The sequence below is a fragment of the Marmota marmota genome, unplaced genomic scaffold (assembly GCF_001458135.2).
Source record: "Marmota marmota marmota unplaced genomic scaffold, marMar, whole genome shotgun sequence".
NCBI classification, from domain to species: Eukaryota; Metazoa; Chordata; class Mammalia; order Rodentia; family Sciuridae; genus Marmota; species Marmota marmota.
Genome location: NW_025999880.1, coordinates 17,321,050 through 17,338,252, shown reverse-complemented (window position 1 = coordinate 17,338,252; position 17,203 = coordinate 17,321,050). Strand labels below are relative to the sequence as shown.

General features: G+C 41.6%; 2 protein-coding genes and 1 pseudogene across 2 annotated transcripts; all 3 read right to left on the bottom strand.

Moving 5' to 3' along the window:
- Window positions 1-278: 278 nt before the first annotated feature.
- On the bottom strand, window positions 279-1,142 carry LOC107150604 (keratin-associated protein 4-4-like). Its single transcript, XM_015495742.2, has one exon. The coding sequence runs from the start codon at window positions 1,100-1,102 to the stop codon at window positions 575-577; it is 528 nt and encodes a 175-aa protein (XP_015351228.1). The 5' UTR covers window positions 1,103-1,142; the 3' UTR covers window positions 279-574.
- A 4,490-nt stretch (window positions 1,143-5,632) lies between these two features.
- LOC107150704 lies at window positions 5,633-6,466 on the bottom strand (annotated as a pseudogene).
- Window positions 6,467-8,330: 1,864 nt separating this feature from the next.
- On the bottom strand, window positions 8,331-12,930 carry LOC107150606 (keratin-associated protein 4-12-like). Its single transcript, XM_048791714.1, has 2 exons — window positions 12,394-12,930; window positions 8,331-8,868 (listed from the first exon to the last, which is right to left on the bottom strand). The coding sequence occupies exons 1-2, from the start codon at window positions 12,889-12,891 to the stop codon at window positions 8,632-8,634; spliced, it is 735 nt and encodes a 244-aa protein (XP_048647671.1). The 5' UTR covers window positions 12,892-12,930; the 3' UTR covers window positions 8,331-8,631.
- Between the last annotated feature and the right edge of the window lie 4,273 nt (window positions 12,931-17,203).

Here is a 17,203-nt window from a genome sequence, read left to right as displayed (position 1 = left end):
AGGGGAATTGAGCTAGAGAGCATTTATTCACCAACACCTTTCCCTGGATTAGCTCTGCTCCTGTGGGCTTTGAATTGCCTTCTCAGAGAAAGTCCTCAGGCAGGGAGTATGCATTAGATGCTGACTAATACACCTTCCTGTGTTAGAAAGAGTGGTGCTCACAGAAGAGGTGGAGCACCTCAAGTCATCTGCTATGGGCTTTTTGTTCTTTAGAGATGAACTACCAAAAAAACTGTCAGGGGACAACAATCGAAGAAGGAAAAATAAGGAGACACGATGCCATTGAATTTGTATGACTGAAAAATTTGGATTTATTCAAGGTAGAAAATATGACAGAGAGCAAATACTTCCATGGGAATGATCTGATAATTGACAGACTCTAGGGAAAATTCAAAGTTATGTTCAGTTGGGGGGGGGGGTTTAGTAACCTGTTAGGACAGAAGGCAGCATATGTGGAAACCAAAATCCTCGTTGGAACACAGGTTTTACCATCGGCCTTTCATGACTGGCCTCAGATGTGGATCACATAGAGAATATTGGTTGATGAAGAACAGGAGAGGACAGGTCAGAGCATTCAGCAGCAAGAACCACTGGAGCAGGTGGGGCGGCAGCAGGTGGTCTGGCAGCAAGTAGGGCGACAGCAGCTGGACACACAGCAGCTGGGGCGACAGCAGGTGGTCTGGCAGCAGGTGGGGCGACAGCAGCTAGAGCCACAGCCACTGGAACCACAGCAGGGGCGGCAGCAGGTGGTCCTGCAGCAGGTGGTCTGGAGGCAGGTGGGGCGACAGCAGCTGGAGCCACAGCCACTGGAACCACCACAGCCACTGGAACTACCACAGCAAGGGCGGCAGCAGCTGGACCCACAGCAGCTGGGGCGGCAGCAGGTGGTCCTACAGCAGGTGGTCTGGAGGCAGGTGGGGCGACAGCAGCTGGAGCCACAGCCACTGGAACCACCACAACAGGGGCGGCAGCTGCTAGAGCCACAGCAGCTGGGGCGGCAGCAGGTGGTCTGGCAGCAGCTGGGCTGGCAGCAGGTCTCCTGGCAGAGGCCTTCGCCACAGCCCTGATCAGAGCAGACGGAGCCAGAACAGGAGTTGACCATGGTGTCAGAGGGTGGAGGTTCTGGATGTGTTTGCAGGAGGATGAGTTATGAGTTTTGGAGTCTTCTTGGTACCTGTCCTCTTTTATACCCAGCTGAGGAATTTCTATAATTATGAAAAGACAATTTCCTTGTTTTTGTTTACATGACAGAAATGCACTTAATAAATCATATTTTTGTAGTAAAGTCTCCCAAGTATAATGATAATTATTTCCTATTTCTCAAGTTCCCTAATGTTCTCCCATGAATCACCTCTTCTCTTTCCTCCCCTGGGTGTAGCATCACGTGGCTCAGACTCTGGGTATCATGTTACATAGGTGGGTCTCTAGTCTGCTTCTCATATTGAGGTCATTTGGGGAGAGCTTCTGATAGGGCTGGGCTCTCTAGTGGATAAATGCAAGATTCGGTCAGACGGAATGCTGGGATGAATAAAGGAAGTAGAAGCTCCACTTGTTTGGTGTAAGACATGAGGAAGCTCACTATCCATGTGGTGTTTTAGGTGGTCAGTGAACTAATGAAATTCCAGGACATTCTAAGCTGTATTTGTTCTCATCACCCAGAGATGCATCTTGAAGCAATTAACAGTGACTCAGTGTTTTAAGGACTAAGGAGTCATCTGGGAGTGATCTAGGTCTATCGTCAGAATTGTCCTCCAGGCTGAGGTAGGGTAATTTAGATAGTAATTTTTAATCTACCTTTTGGAATATAAAAATATGTCATCCTTATTCTTTATTGACATGTTATTAAGTATTTTCATATGTTCTGAGTTAAAAATTCTAGCAATTTGGTAGTATCACTTCTTAATATCTTCTAATTCTAATAATTATTTACACAAAAGTCTCATATGATTATGGTGCAACGTAAGGATTCTTTTTTAGTGTCACAAGCATTCAGAGCAATATGTATCTATCTATCTATAGTTTTATATATATATATATAATGAAAAGAACAAATTACCTTGAGGATATTCCCTTTGCCTGGAGAGGGGGTAACTTGTGAACACAACATTCTCTTAGTTGTCTGTAATTGGAGAGTCTGAGTACTGTTTCCTTCCATATCTTCTTTGGCTCCACAAAAACAAAGTTCTTTCTTTGTTGTGCTTTTTTTGTGTTTTATATATTTCATGAGTTCTATGATTTGATTTTCTATCACAAATGCATTTGTCTATTGGCTCCCCATACAATACAAAGTCCATTAAGGCAGGGACTCTGCTTTAATCCTCTTTGCATGACAAGACCTGATGTAGAATGTGTTTTCCGTAAAGGAGATATATGCATAATAAATGACCTGATAAGTCCTTTAAGGGCCACATATTGACCTCTGAGAACACATATCATGCAAGTAGGTGGAGAGAAAGGGGATTTCAAAGAAGAACCATACAATTGAAACTGGACTTAACTCTGGCTTTGTGATTGATGAAGGTGATGTACTGCTGGGTCTGTTTTGAGAAATGAGAGGTAAGTTGAGATTAATAGAAGAGAGGTGGCTTTGAGTTATGGAAGTAATGTTGGGGAGCTCTGCAAAGCCCTTAGGTAGGAACGTAAGGTACTCTTTATGCCTGTGCCATTTTGAACAATTGTTTTGATCTACCTTTACAAATTCCAAAACATTCTTGGATTTCTGAGGAGAGATATTGTTTAAAAGGTTAAAGCGAGACAGGGTTAGAGGTGGACACTCAGCCTCAAGTAAAGGCAATTGACATAATGAAGATAAGTTGTTATCTTTGTTATGAAAGAATAAATTTATTTATTATAAAATAATAATAAAATAACGTCAAAGAAAGATTTGGCAGAGACTTGGAAAAAATGGAAGAGAGTGGCATAAGGAGGTGTGTGAGCTTTACATCATTATAACAAAGTACCTAAAATAATCAACTTATAAAGATAAAAATTTTTTTGGTTCATACTTTTGGGGGCTCTAATCTGTCATCAGTTGGTGGTTGCTTTTGTGCCTGTGGCGGGGCAGTTCTTTGTGGCAGGAGCACATGGAGGAGCAAACACTACTCACCCCACGGCCAGAAAGCAAGAGAGAAAGAGGAAAGGGTTGGGGTCCCATAGTTCCCTTTAGGAACAGCCCCTGATTATGAAAGGACCTCCCAATAGGCCCCATGTCTCAAAGATCCCACCACCTCCCAATAACAGCACCACAGGGACCAAGCCTTTAACATCTAAGCCTTTGGAGGGAGGGCATTCACCATTCAACCTATGTAGCAAGAGGGCTCTTGGTAAGATATCCCAGTTTAGCTCTTTGTTTATATATTTTATGACTTTCTATGAACATGATTTATAGCCCCTACCTCCTAAAAGCCAATAATATAAAAAATTTAAAAGATGAATCAGAAAGGGGAAGTTGTACCTAAAAAGGAAGGATCTAAAAAAAGGCTACTTAGAGACAAAGAAGAAATATTTACATCAAAAGATGAGGGTGGGGTATTTGCACAGTGTTCTCCCAGGAGCCCGAGCCAAATGCAAATATGGTGAGTGATAGAAACCCTGTCCTTTCCCTTCCTTCTGCAGGCTCTGAATGTGGTAGGCGGGGCACTTTTCTGGGTACAGGAACCACAATGTAACAAGCACACACTTTGCAAGCATCCCTCTTCGAGGTGAGGATCTGAGGCCCAGGGAAGATAAAAACCAGTAAGTAGGGGAGCAGTGACTTGTTCCCTGCCACCCCAGCACTGGGTCCAATTTTCCAGTCACTACAATTATACTGCCTTTCTGCAAAATCAGATGTGAAGGAAATTTTCTTTACCCGAATGTTGCATCTGATGCAGTTAGATTGTATGATTTCTGGGGTTTGTGTCATATTATGTAAGTTAAAAGACTTACATAAACAATGTCTCATAATATCTTTTAATTTCAAGGTTTGATGCTTTGAATTTTTAAATATTTTCTGCATTAGGAACGTACACAGGTATAAGATATGAGGCTTAAATAGCTTGCAATTGGGTCTGACCATAACCCCAAACCATTTATTAAACAATACATCTTTTCCCTAATGGTTGCAAATGCTACCTTTCCATACACTAAGTTCCCGTATGTATTTTGGTGTGTTTCTGGAGTGATACATACAGAGATCCTTGCCATGAGCATGTAACTTGCATCTGACTGGACTGGTACAGTGGTTTTGCTGGGCTTGCGCTCCCCTGTAAAGTTCCTATACATTAGGTCAACCTAAGCCACCAGGGGCCTGCCTTGTTTGTTCACAGAGATTCCATCAGTAACCTCCAGGAACTATCTTTCTTATATCCTGGCCAGACAGGAACATTAGATAGGAGTTTAGGGGAATTAAGACTCCCACTTCAGCTGTTTCCCACACTAAAGCACCTCTCATTGCGCCTCTGTAATTCTGCATTGCTCAGTATTTAGTACTAGACAGACTCAAGCCAATTCCAAAAGTACACGGCCAAATAAAACCGAGTGAAGGGCTGACTTCATCAAAGTTTTATTCAGTTAAAAATCCACCCCCACTATACATTGAAATAGAGTTCATGTGGACATAAAATAATCACTCCAGTCACTTTTCCATTCATAACTTTATCATAACCTTGATTTTTTTCTACCCTTACCTCTCTACCATCACTTTAACTCTCTCTGAAAGCAATTACTGTACTTAAATACCTGTGTGAACTGATATAAGATATGTTGCATGCCACACTCTTCACCCAAATTATGGTATAAGGTTTCTGGTCTGCTCCTTGTTATTATAAACTCTCCTTATTATTACTGAGCTTTCCCTTAACTGTATTGACACCTTTGCAAATAGATTCAGTGTTCCTTCTCATTCCTGCTCTTGTAAAAAACAGGGAATTATAAGCCTCATATACTTTGATACTGAAAAGAACACATAAAACCTCCATTCTTTGATTTAGCTCAAGCTAATAATAATGCATCATGTTAACACCAGAGTTTGCATTCTGTAATTAGATGTTGTCAAAGAAGAACATAAGGAAGGATAAAAGATTTATTAATTCTGGTAAATGGGAAGACAGGTCTGTCCTCTGTAGAACAATTTAGATCAAGTGGAAAGGGTGGAGCTGAAAATGTCTTTCATATTCAAATAATGTAACACCCAACCTATGTTAATGTGAAACCCAGCTTCTATTTGTTTTGTCTTTTGACATCTTAAGTTTTATTATTATTATTATTTTAATTTTAGAAATAATAATCCACTCTTGGTTGATTATACTTGTTACTTGGAAATATGACTATGCTAATATATATAATGTATGGAAAATTAAAGTATTGTATTTAAAATGTTTTTATCATATTTTGGATTATGAAACCAAAACTTATAAACCCCTTTATTTGTATAAACATGATATTATTGTACATCTTGTGACACATTTTCCCAACTAAGAAAGATCATTCTTACCTAAGTTTTGATGATGAGAAAACTGAGTCTCAAAGAGAAATATCCTGCCCATGTTCTCTTTTTATTGTTGTTGGTGGTGGTGTGCAAATTTTATTTTTAAAGTGCTATTAAATAATGAATTGCTGAGTTCATTTAAGGACTTTTTTCTTATTAATGGGATTAAACTGGCTTCAAAAAGTCCTTTAAGAACCAATGCATCCTGGGTGAGAGGTCAAATGCATTCTCAGAACTGGGATGTTTTGATGTTTCAATTTCATCCCATTTTGCAGCTTCAGGTTTTGAAGTATCAAATTCCCGTATCATATCAAACTCAAACAGTGGCTGACTGCACTTCTGACTTTCTTTCATTTGTTCTTTAGTTAAGAAAAGATCAAATATAATTCCTTTAATATGCAAATCTTGGCATTTCCAGTTTTTGGACCAGGACTTACAAGGCCTCATTTTTACTTTTAGCTCATTAACAGAACCTCTTGATGAGGCTCTGATATCACCGGCTTCATCTTCAAATCTAAGTGCAGTTTTCAAGAAGGGCATCTCGTCAGTACCTTAAGCTACCATCCAGGCATTTCTCTAAGTTGACCACTTGGATCTTGTAGATTTGAGGGTTATACAGTTCAAAAAAATTTTTTTCAACAGCATGTCCTTCAATATTATCCCTCAGGATAAAAGCAACACCAAGTCCTTTTACTGATGTCTGAATGCAAATCCCCAGAAACTGGCTGGTGATTCCATGGGCACTTGGGCTGGCTGTGGTAAAACGTAAAACTATGCTTCCAACATAGAACTGGAACGTGGAGCAAGCTCTTCTTCATTGTTACATATTTTTTCTCTCTATTGGAAATTTCAGGATTTGTTTTGGTCCATGGAGGAATGAATTCCAACTCAAGAATGCCAGGAGACAGGGGCAAGCACAGGGAGCAGGACCCTGGCGGCTCCGACGCTCTGACCCAGGTCGATTGCAGCCCCACAACCCTCTGCAATGCAGGCTGCCATGTTGGCTTCCCAGGTTCTCTGAGCAAAGACCAAGAAGGTGAGGGGAACCCCAAACGAGAGAGTGAAATGATCACAATGATATAGAAACCTCAATTACTAAAGAAGGTGAAATGAGGAAGGAATTCTAAAATTTTGAGCATCTATTAATAAAATTTTTAATGTTTATGGGGAAGTTGCCATGAAATCCATAAATTTCCAGAAGTTTTGATTTAGAAGGTACATTTTGTGTTCTGAAGAGACATTTATATTTAGAAAGGAAGGGAGGGCAGGAGGGAAGGCACTGGAAATTTATTTATAAATTTATTTATTTATGCAACTAATCATGGAGCATACTGGAAGAAATAATTCAGTCAGGTGAAACATAGGCGCCTTCATGACGTTCAACAAATCGAATTTTAAGGGACATTGTTATTTAAAAGCTCATGTGTGAGACAAGTCAAGAAAGTTTAGCAGTGGGATGATTGGGTTATGAGAGTTCTCACCTAATCAGGGCCTTAATGCTGGCTTGTCACTCCAGGCAGGTAGGGTGTGGCTGGGGGAGGTGGGTGACTGAGGTTGTGACTTGGGGGTTTATATTTTGTTTTGGTGAGGGGAGTGCACTTGCGCTCGCTCTCTCTGTCTCTCTCTCTCTCTCTCTCTCTCCCCTCCCTGTGGCCATGTCCTGAGCTGTTTCCCCTTCTGCCAGGATGTTCTGCCTCTCTCGTGCACAGAGCAATGGAGTTGGCTGTCTAAGGACTGAGACCTCTGAGACTGTGACACAAAATTCTCCTCCTCTAAATTGTTCTTGTCAAATCTTTTGTTCACAGCAAGAGAAAAGCTGTCTAAAACAGACCTTTGAAAGATATACCAAAGCTTAATTTTAAGTTATAAAGGACAGTAAAACTGTTTTATACATTTTTCTACCATTCTGTTGAAGAGAACACTATGAGAAGATATTGTTCTGGCCCAGAGTAATATCTCAGTAACAATAAAAATCATTTTGAGAATCTATATTATGTGACAGGCCTGTGTTAACTGTGTTATGTGAATTAGGTCCTTCAAACAATGTAATGTGTTATTCCTAATTCCCAGAGAAATAAATAAATCTTGAGGCCTAAAAAGGTTGCTAAGTTCTCCAATGCCAGATTCCTCAAAAAACTAGGAATGGAACCACAATTTGACCCAGCTATCCCACTCCTTGGTACATATCCAAAGATTTTAAATCAGCATAGTACAAGTGATGCAGCCACATCAATGTTTACAGCAGCTCAATTCACAATAGCCAAGATGTGGAACAAACCTAGGTGACCTTCAACAGATGAACGGATAAAGAAAATCTTTGTGACATTTGCCAGTAAATGAATGGATCTGGAGATGATTACACTAAGTGAAATAAGCCAGTTCCCAAAAGGTAAAGGTCAAATGTTTTCTCTGATATGTGGAAGCTAACCCACAATAAGAGGGTGGGCAACAAAAGTTCGATAGATCAGATAAAGGGGAGTGAAAGGAAAAGGAAAGACAGTGGAATGAATATGGCATAACTTTCCTACGTAGCTACATGAATACACTACAGTGAACCCCACCATCATGTACATCCACAAGAATGAGGTCCTATTTAGAAGAAAGTGTATTCCATGCTTGTATAATTATATCAAAATGGATTCTATGTCATGTATAACTAAAAATAAACTGATAAAAATAATTTCTCCCATGTTGTAACAAGAAGCATTTAGTGCAGTCCTGATTCCAACATAGGTGGTGAATCAAGAGCCCCTGCTCTTAAACATGCTCTCCTGCACTTGGAGAAAGATGGGCCTTGGGGTGAAGTGACACATAAACACACAGGCACAATCAAATCATTAACAAACCAGGAGATTTCAATATCAGGAACTGGCTGTTTATTGAGAATACACAGAAACAACACTATGTGAGATCATCACAATTAGTGTACACTTAAGTGGAAGGCATTGCTTGTCTAAAAATAGATGCAATTGGGGCTTGGGTTAAAATCTTTTACACAAGGTGTTTACATCTGTTATTTCCTGAAGGATCTGAATGCAACTCTGAATGCCCTGTCGGAGGAAGGGTTGACAGGCAAGAGTCTTATTTTCCCCGTAAGTGGCTGGCCATGTATTTTATGTGTCTAATGAAGGCATCCACCATGTGATAGGCTTTCCAGAAAGAGATCAGCAGTCAGGGATGGCACAGCACATGGGGCGGGGGCAGGTGGAGATGACACAGGTGGGGCGATAGCAAGTGGTGTGGCAGGAGACATTGCCACAGACTGGACGCAGGCGGCAGCAGGTCTGGCAGCAGCAGGAGTCACAGGAGGGGCGGCAGCAGCTGGACACACAGCAGGGCCTGCAGCAGCTGGGGTGGCAGCAGCTGGGGTGGCAGCAGGTGGTCCTGCAGCAGGTGGTCTGNAGCAGCTGGAGCCACAGCAGCTGGACCCACCAGAGCAAGAGGGGCGGCAGCAGCTGGACACACAGCAGGGCCTGCAGCAGCTGGGGTGGCAGCAGCTGGGGTGGCAGCAGGTGGTCCTGCAGCAGGTGGTCTGGCAGCACCTGGGCTGGCAGCAGCCATAGCCCTGGCCAGAGCAGCAGGAGCCACAAGAGGAGTTGCACATGGTGTCAGAGACTGGAGGTTCTGGGTGGGTTTCCAGGAGGGTGAAGTTCTGGAGTTTAGAAGTTCTCTCCTGCCACTGCCTCTTATATACGGCCCGCTTTCCTGTTGTTGATGTAGTTTCCTTGTTTTTTATTTCCTGAATAGCTAAGTAATTATCCGATTACATAATGATGTTTGTCTATTTAATGGCTTAATTTGTTAGGAACACAACTTTCTGTCGGGTAGTAACAAATTCTACCCATCTGTTTTTCCTTTTGACCCCACTTGTTGACATCTTCCAGACCACAGTCTCTTCAACTCCCCCACCGAGGGCTGGCACCTGCTGCTGTGCGTCTGGAATGACACTCTTCACTCTCTCCTCCTGAATCCCTTGTCACCATGGGAGTTGGTCAGTCACACTTTCAGTTGTGCATTTCTTCCACGGATGGAGAGGAAGCCCATCGGCTTCATATGTCATCTGCTGGGACCAGAGGTAAAGGCCCTCTAGGTGGGTCACTGTTCAGCAATGAGGAAGGGAACTGCTCCAGGTAGGTGTGATGCTGGTGACCTCTGCACCACTGGAATGGGTTTCTCTGGATGTTTCAGACTTCAGATCATGCTCTACAGCCTTCAATGCTGACAGGCAATTTCTCTGTGTGGTTAGTGTCATAGTTTCTTAAATTCCTGCTTTGAGGTCTTATATGTCTACATGTCTCTCCAGCTGCTCTCTTAAATTCTGGAACACACAGCCTCATTTTTATTTCTCTGTTAATTTTCATTTCTTCAGTGGAAGAAAGTCTTTTGAATATTCATCTCTTCAGAACTTACTTCCAGAGCAACTTCTTACTTCTGAGAAACCCATGACACAAGTTTTTTGAATCAAACTAGAATATTAGTGAATTTTAGCAAATTTCACCTTATTGTATTATAATTTCTCGTATCCTCTATTGAGTGGTAGTTTAACTTACACATGTATCAAAATGATCCAGAGGGCATGTGAAATACAGATTGCAGGGCTAACTCCCAGAATTTCTGATTGTTGGGAGGAGGCTCAGGCCCTGCTTTTTAGCAAGTGCCCAAATGCTGTTAATACTAAAGACCCGCTGGGCACTGTGGTGCACACCTAAAATCCCAGTGACTCTGGAGGCGGAGGCAAGAGGATTGAGAGTTCAAAGCCAGCCTTATGAACTTAGCGAGGCACTCTTAACAACTCAGCGAGACCCTGTCTCTAAATAAAATGCAAGAAAGGGCTGGAGATGTGGTTCAGTGGTTAAGCACCCTTGGGGTCAATCCCGGGTACCAAAACAAACAAACAAAAAAACCTGAAGATTCAAGGTCCAGGCTTAGACTACAGCTCACACTGTCCATTAAAGCTTTGCAATAAACCACCTAGATCAAGTTCCTGCCTTGTTTCTAAAATAAATTGGTTGAATAGATCATCTGTAAGGCACATATTGGTGTTAGAAATATGATTTAGAGTCTCCTCCCATAGAATTCAGTGTACGGGGAGGACCACACACATACATAATTGTAATAATGTATGGTGAAGTAACATCAAAGAGCTCATGACAGTGTTATTTCACGAAAAGTTTTGCTTAGAGCAAATTAGCTAACATGCAATTTGGTAGACATATTCCAAAATTAACATTTCTTGTCATTTTTAATGTTGTATGATTAAATAAAATTTACATACAGTGAAGTATACAACTTCTGAGTGTACTGCTGTTCTTGCTGTTTGTTTTTTTGTGGTACTGGGGATGGAATGCAGGACCAGGTGTCTGCGAGGCAAGTGCTCTGTCACTGAGCTACATTTCCAACTCCTAATGTGAACTATTTGGTTTTGATAAATGAATGCATCTGTGTAACTTTCCCACTGATCAAGATGGAGAACATTTTACATGACTCTAGAAGTCTCCCAAATGTCACTTCAGTAAGCTCCACCAAAATAGAGGCAGGCCAGTGTTGTAATACTTTTTCTTCATGATTTAGTTTTGTTCTAGAATTGAAATAAATTATACGGAGGATCATTTCTTTTCTGTCTTTAGATTGGCATATGTCTGGGAGAGTTTCTGTGTTGGTGGATAACTCACGAGTTCATTCAAGCAATACTAATGAACACCAAGATTTCATTTTAATGATTCCTAACAAATTAGATCATATGGTCATCAACTGAACTGATTACCTAGGACTTACGGAGTTCCCAGAAATCAGGAATCTCTCAATACAAAGAGTAGGAAAGTCCAAGGAATACAGAGACAAATTTTTCATCCTACAATGACATCTTTAAATTAATTAGAACAATTTAAAGAGAAAACCCCTTGTGACATTTTTATCACATGAACATTCCTAGCAAACACTTGATTTACTTGTTCTTATTTTATGATTTATGTTTGCAAACCTAGAAAACAGGAAACGAAACAGTCAGGTGCTGAGGCCAGATTGCATGAAAAAATGTTTTGAAGACCACCGATGCTGAGATTAGGAACATGAGTGTCTTAGACTGGGTGCCCCCTGGAAAAGCCCATCATACAGAGGATTGAGAGCAAGTAGTTTACTTGGTAGATAAGGCCAGGAAACACTGTAGGGAATTTGGGAATTGATCCTGGCCAGTGAGAGAAGGCCGTAGAGAGTAACATAGGAGCAGAACACTCCTGGGGGCAGCTAAGGTCCAGTCCCACTGAGGACCTTTGGAGGACTGCAAGGACTCACTCAAGGGAAATTCAGTAGAGTATCTGTGCACCAACTCCCACTCACTGGGTGAATTCTGTTCCTAGAAGTTCTTAACCCTTCTGCCCAGAGCTTGCTCTGCATCCAAAGTCCTTAGGCAAGAGATACAGGTTTTGGTCTTGAAAGCATCTCTCTGCATCAGGAATGCTCACAGAACAGAGATTGAGCACCTCAAATTATTTGCTCTGATCCCATTCCTTACAGATGAATTACAGAAAAATAGACAGTAAGAATGATAATTGAAGAGGAAAAATAAGGAGACACGATGCCCTTATTTTTGTATGGCTGCAAAATTCAGATTTATTTAAGATGCAAGAATATCTTCAGATAAGAAAACATGGCAGAGGACAAACATTTCCAGAGGGATGACATGGTAGTTGACAGGTTTTAGAGAAAATTCAAACTTGTGTTCAGTTGAGAGAGAGACAGTAACCTGTAGGGAAGAGGGGAGTAGTTTGCAGATCCAAATCGGTCTCAGCTGGGACTTGACCTCTCATGACTGGGCTCTCGCAGATAGACTACATCAAGAATATTGGCTGAAGTAGGCAGGAGAGTGCAGGTTAGAGCACTCAGCAGCAAGATCCACTAGAGCAGGCTGGAGAGCAACAGGAGGGTTAGCAACAGTAGGGGCGGCAGCAGATGGACACACAGCAGCTGGGGCGGCAGCAGGTGGTCTGGCAGCAAGTGGGACGACAACAGCAAGTGGGACAACAGCAGCAAGTGGGACGACAGCAGCAAGAGCCACAGCCACTGGAACTACAGCAGCTGGAGCCACCACAGCAGGGGCTACAGCAACTTGAGCCACAGCAGCTGGGGCTGCAGCAGGTTGTCCTGCAGCAGGTGGTCTGGAGGCAGGTGGGGTGGCAGCAGCTGGAGCCACAGCCACTGCACCCACCACAGCAGGACCCATAGCAGCTAGGGCGGCAGCAGGTGGTCCTGCAGCAGATGGGGCGGCAGCAGCAGGAGCCACAGCCACTGCTGCCCCCACCACAGCGGGAGCTGCAGCAGCTGGGGCGGCAGCAGGTGGTCCTGCAGCAGGTGGTCTGGCAGCACCTGGGCTGGCAGCAGTCACAGCCCTGGCCAGAGCAGCAGGAGCCACAACAGGAGTTGCACATTGTGTCAGAGACTGGAGGTTCTGGGGGTGTTTCCAGGAAGGTGGGTTTGGAAGGTTTGGAAGTTTGTTGGTCCTATATCCCCTTTTATACCCTGCTAAGGGGCAGCTGTCTTCACCTGTAACATCCCTTTCCTTGTTATAGTTTTTTTAAAGTGATTATCAAATTAAACAAGATTGATTTCCTCATTAAATTTTCAAGATGCATTGAAAACATGATTTCCTTTTTCTGATTCATCTATCGGCTCTTCCAAAACTTTCTTTCTATAGCTTCTTCAACCACAGGTGTCATATGACATTCTGCCCCCTGGTCTTGTATGCTTCGTTCTTATTTTGTCTAGTATATCATGACTACTCTTGGGTGATAATGATTCATATAGGCCCATAGTTCTTTTTGGTGATCCAAGAGGGTAACTTATGCTTGAGTTGGATGGTTCATTCATTAAAGGTCTGATGATCCACGACTTGAATGTGAAATAGAGATCATTTGCTCAAATTCAAGTCCATTTGGACACATCCCCTTCTCTACTGTAATCATAATCCATTTTCTAGACATTTTATGGGCATCCTGAACTGTTTCAAGGTGTAAAAGCAAAGGATAAAATTTTATTTTATTTTTCCACCAGAAACAAACCTGGAAATCATTTTTAGGGCCTCTTTGGGGATGTTGGCTGCAGAGCTTAGCTATGCCGTAATGTACTGGGGGTATATTTTCCTTCTGTCTTTGACCATCTCTCTTTTTGATACATATCCACAATTTCTAATATTTACCTGCCCAACCAAGCGGGATGACCCAGTGTTACTGCCTTGCTATGGTTTAGATATAAGGTGTCCCCCCAACCCCCTCAAAGCTCATGTGTGAGACAATGCAAGAAAGTTCAGAGGTAAAATGACTGAGTTATGAAAGTCTTAACGTGATCTGTGCATCAGTCCACTTGAATGGGTGAATTAAATGGGTGGTAACTAAAGGCAGGTAGGTTTTGGTTGGAGGAGACAGGTCACTAAGCTTGTGCCTTGGGGCTTATATTTTGTCCTTGTTCTGTGGATCTCTCTCTCTCTCTCTCTCTCTCTCTCTCCTTCCTGGTGCCATGCCGTGAGCTGCTTTCCTCTGCCACACCCTTCTGCTCTGATGTCCTGCCTCACCTGGGCCCCAAGGAATGGAGTCACTGAGACTTCTGAAACTGTGAACCCCAAATAAACTTTTCCTTCTCTAAAACTGTTCTTATTGGGTCTTTTGGTCACAGCATCAAGAAAGTTCAAATAAAACATGCCTTTTACTCTCATTTACATCCCACCTGACTGCTCCAGGCTCAGTCAATGAACTCTGTAGACTGAGCCCCTGCTTCATTTTTCACGTGGTTGATTAGACCATGTCACTCTTTAGGTATTTTATTTTACTGGGGCGGGGGGTACTAGGGATTGAATCCAGACATGCTTTACCACTGAGTCACATCCCCAGCCCTTTTTATTTTTTATTTTGAGATAAGATAAGGCCTCAAACTTGTGATCCTCCTGCCTTGGCATCCTGATCTGCTGGAATTTAAGTCTTTATTCAAAGCAAAACAAAACAAAACAAAAACAACGATAGAGAGCAGTTACCTAGATCAAAGGACATGAGCTCATTGGTTGGAGCGGAGACAGAGTGAAGGGTTCAAGGCAGCATGTGGACAGTAGTGCTAAGCCTGCAGCAGCTGGACACAGCTGGGCAGCTGCAGCAAACATGCCTGTGTCATTGGCTAGGTGACTAATATTTCAAAAATGAACAGTGTTTTTCACCTGTCAGCTGGTCCCCTGTGGGACCAGACAGAGACTCATCCATAACCCTGTGAATCCTGAAATGTCTTAATTAAGAGCATTTAAAAGCAGAAAACCTTGTAACATTTAAATCACATTAACTTATTAGCAAACACTTGATTGACTTGGTCCTATTTTATAGACTTGTGTCTGTAAAGCTAAAGAACATGAAAGATTTAAACAATTTTATGTCTAGACTGGGGAGATTTTCACTGGATTTGTTGAAGCGAGAGAGAGAGAGAGAGAGAGAGAGAGAGAAGGGGGAGAGAGAGAGAGAGAGAAGGGAGAGAGAGAGAGAGAGAGAGAGAGACTTTTTGTATTGTTAGGGGAGAGCTTTCTATATAAACTTGGAGAGGCTAAGAAACATTTCACTACAGCTAAAAAAGACAGAGTCCATTCTCATTACAGACCACTCTCTTTCTGTAGATAATCTGCTGCCCCATGCAGAACAACTCTGATTTAATTGCTCTGGGGCAGGGCAGGGTCTGGGCATCGGAAGTTTTCATGCTCCTCGGGTTCTCCTGATGGGTGGCAAAGCTTGAGGTCCAGCTCCTTAAATTGTATCAGATGCATTTGTACCAAATTCAATTGAGAAGTTGCAAGGATAATTAAATTTCAACTGATATTACATAAATAATAGAGCAAATGATCCTGAATTGGAAACACTGAACTTTGAGCAATTCAGACTGAAATGCTGATTATTCTCTTCACTATTTTAGATTACTCTAATACCAAAACCAACAGACTCACATGGATGGGAATGAACCAATTAACATGGATGAAGCAGGAAGCACATGGGAAGTTACTATAAATAGCACCTTGGATTTTTCTTAGAAGGAAGTTTAAAGCAAATGAGACATCATTCTGTGTACTCCTTGCTAAATTTTGGATGGAGTCAAAGCTCAAAGGGGACAAAACTGTCATTGTTGATGACCAGGTGATTGCTGTTCTTAAAACTGAGGAACACTATTACCAATCAGATGGTCCTCTGTGTGTCAAGAAACAGAGACTAGTGGGTATCTCTGTGACGGCATTTCGATGTATCTTCATTATGTCTTAATTCAGTCCTTTAAGGAATAAGCCCCTTGACATATTTTCGTCATGTTAGCTTGCGTGGCAAACACCTGTTTTACTGAGTTTTATTTTTAAGGCATGTGTTGGTAACATGGAGAATATGACCTATAAAAATAAATATCTTTTCTGAATGTGGAGATATTTCTGTGAAAGATAGAGTGCAAAAAGAAAAAAATCGAAGTTTGGCTTTTTGATTTCTAGAAGAAATAATTTAGTATAAATTCAGGAGCTATCAGTACTCTTTTGCACAGCTATAAAAGCCAGAGTGTATTACCATCATGGGCCAGTGAATGTGAGAGCCCGGCACCAGTGGTTCTCCAGTAGGCTACTTCAGGAGTGACCTGGGGAGTGTTCCGAACCGCCAATGGCTGGCTCCTGCCCAGAACAATTTTGATTTAATTGCTCTGAGGAAGGGTCTGGGCATCATAAGTTTTTCATGTTCCTCAGTTTATCCTTTAGGATGCAAAGCTGAGACCTTCCCCATTAAAATGTCCCCATGACATGCATTTGTGTCAATTTTAGTCAATCACAGAAGTCCCCCAAATCAATAAGTTTTAATTGATGGCATCTAAGTTACAGAGTTACTGATCCTGACATTGAACCACTGAAGTTTGAGCAATGGGGACTTAAAAATTGCATATTTTAAGATAATTTTTATGCCAAAGAAAGAGACTCACATGAATGAGCGTGGACTATTAGGGCACCAAGCACAAAGGGAAATCACTGTAGACAGCACCCTGCACTGGGAAGAAGGAAACTCAACTCAGGAGAGACATCACTCTGTGCACTCCTTGCTGAACTCTACCTGGGGTCTGGTGAAATTTAATGGTTAAATACTATCTGGATCATATTCAGAGATTACTGATGGTCTACAAAAATTTCTCTTCTTTTATGAGAAGAAGTCATAAACAGAGTGTAATGTTTTCCCTCTAAACAGTTTTCTTTGACTTTTTATAATGCCACAAGATAAAATAATCCAGATATCTAAACACCAAAGAAATTTGAATGAAGAAACACATTGATATTAATATGAAAATTGTATTATCTATCTATCTATCTATCTATCTATCTATCTATCTATCTATCTATCTATCTTGCTATGATAAGTAGCAGGCTAGTATCCACATGCCCAAAACTCAAGTCCAGAAAGAGAAACTGAGCATCATCAAGAGCTCTTGTATGTTTTTTGTTTTTTTTAATTTATCTTGTCCCCCCTCCCTCCACCATGGAGAATCACTCTCCTGATTTTTAATGTAGTCTTATCATTGTTGTTGTTTTTTTGTACTTCATTCACCTACATGTTATAGATTTCTAAACTCTAACAGTTCAGTTATATATGCCCTTGAATTTTATTTAAATAGAATTACCATATACACCATTATGTATTTATTTTGATTAGTTATACATGACAGCAGAATTCATTTCAACTCATTTTGCACAAATGGAGC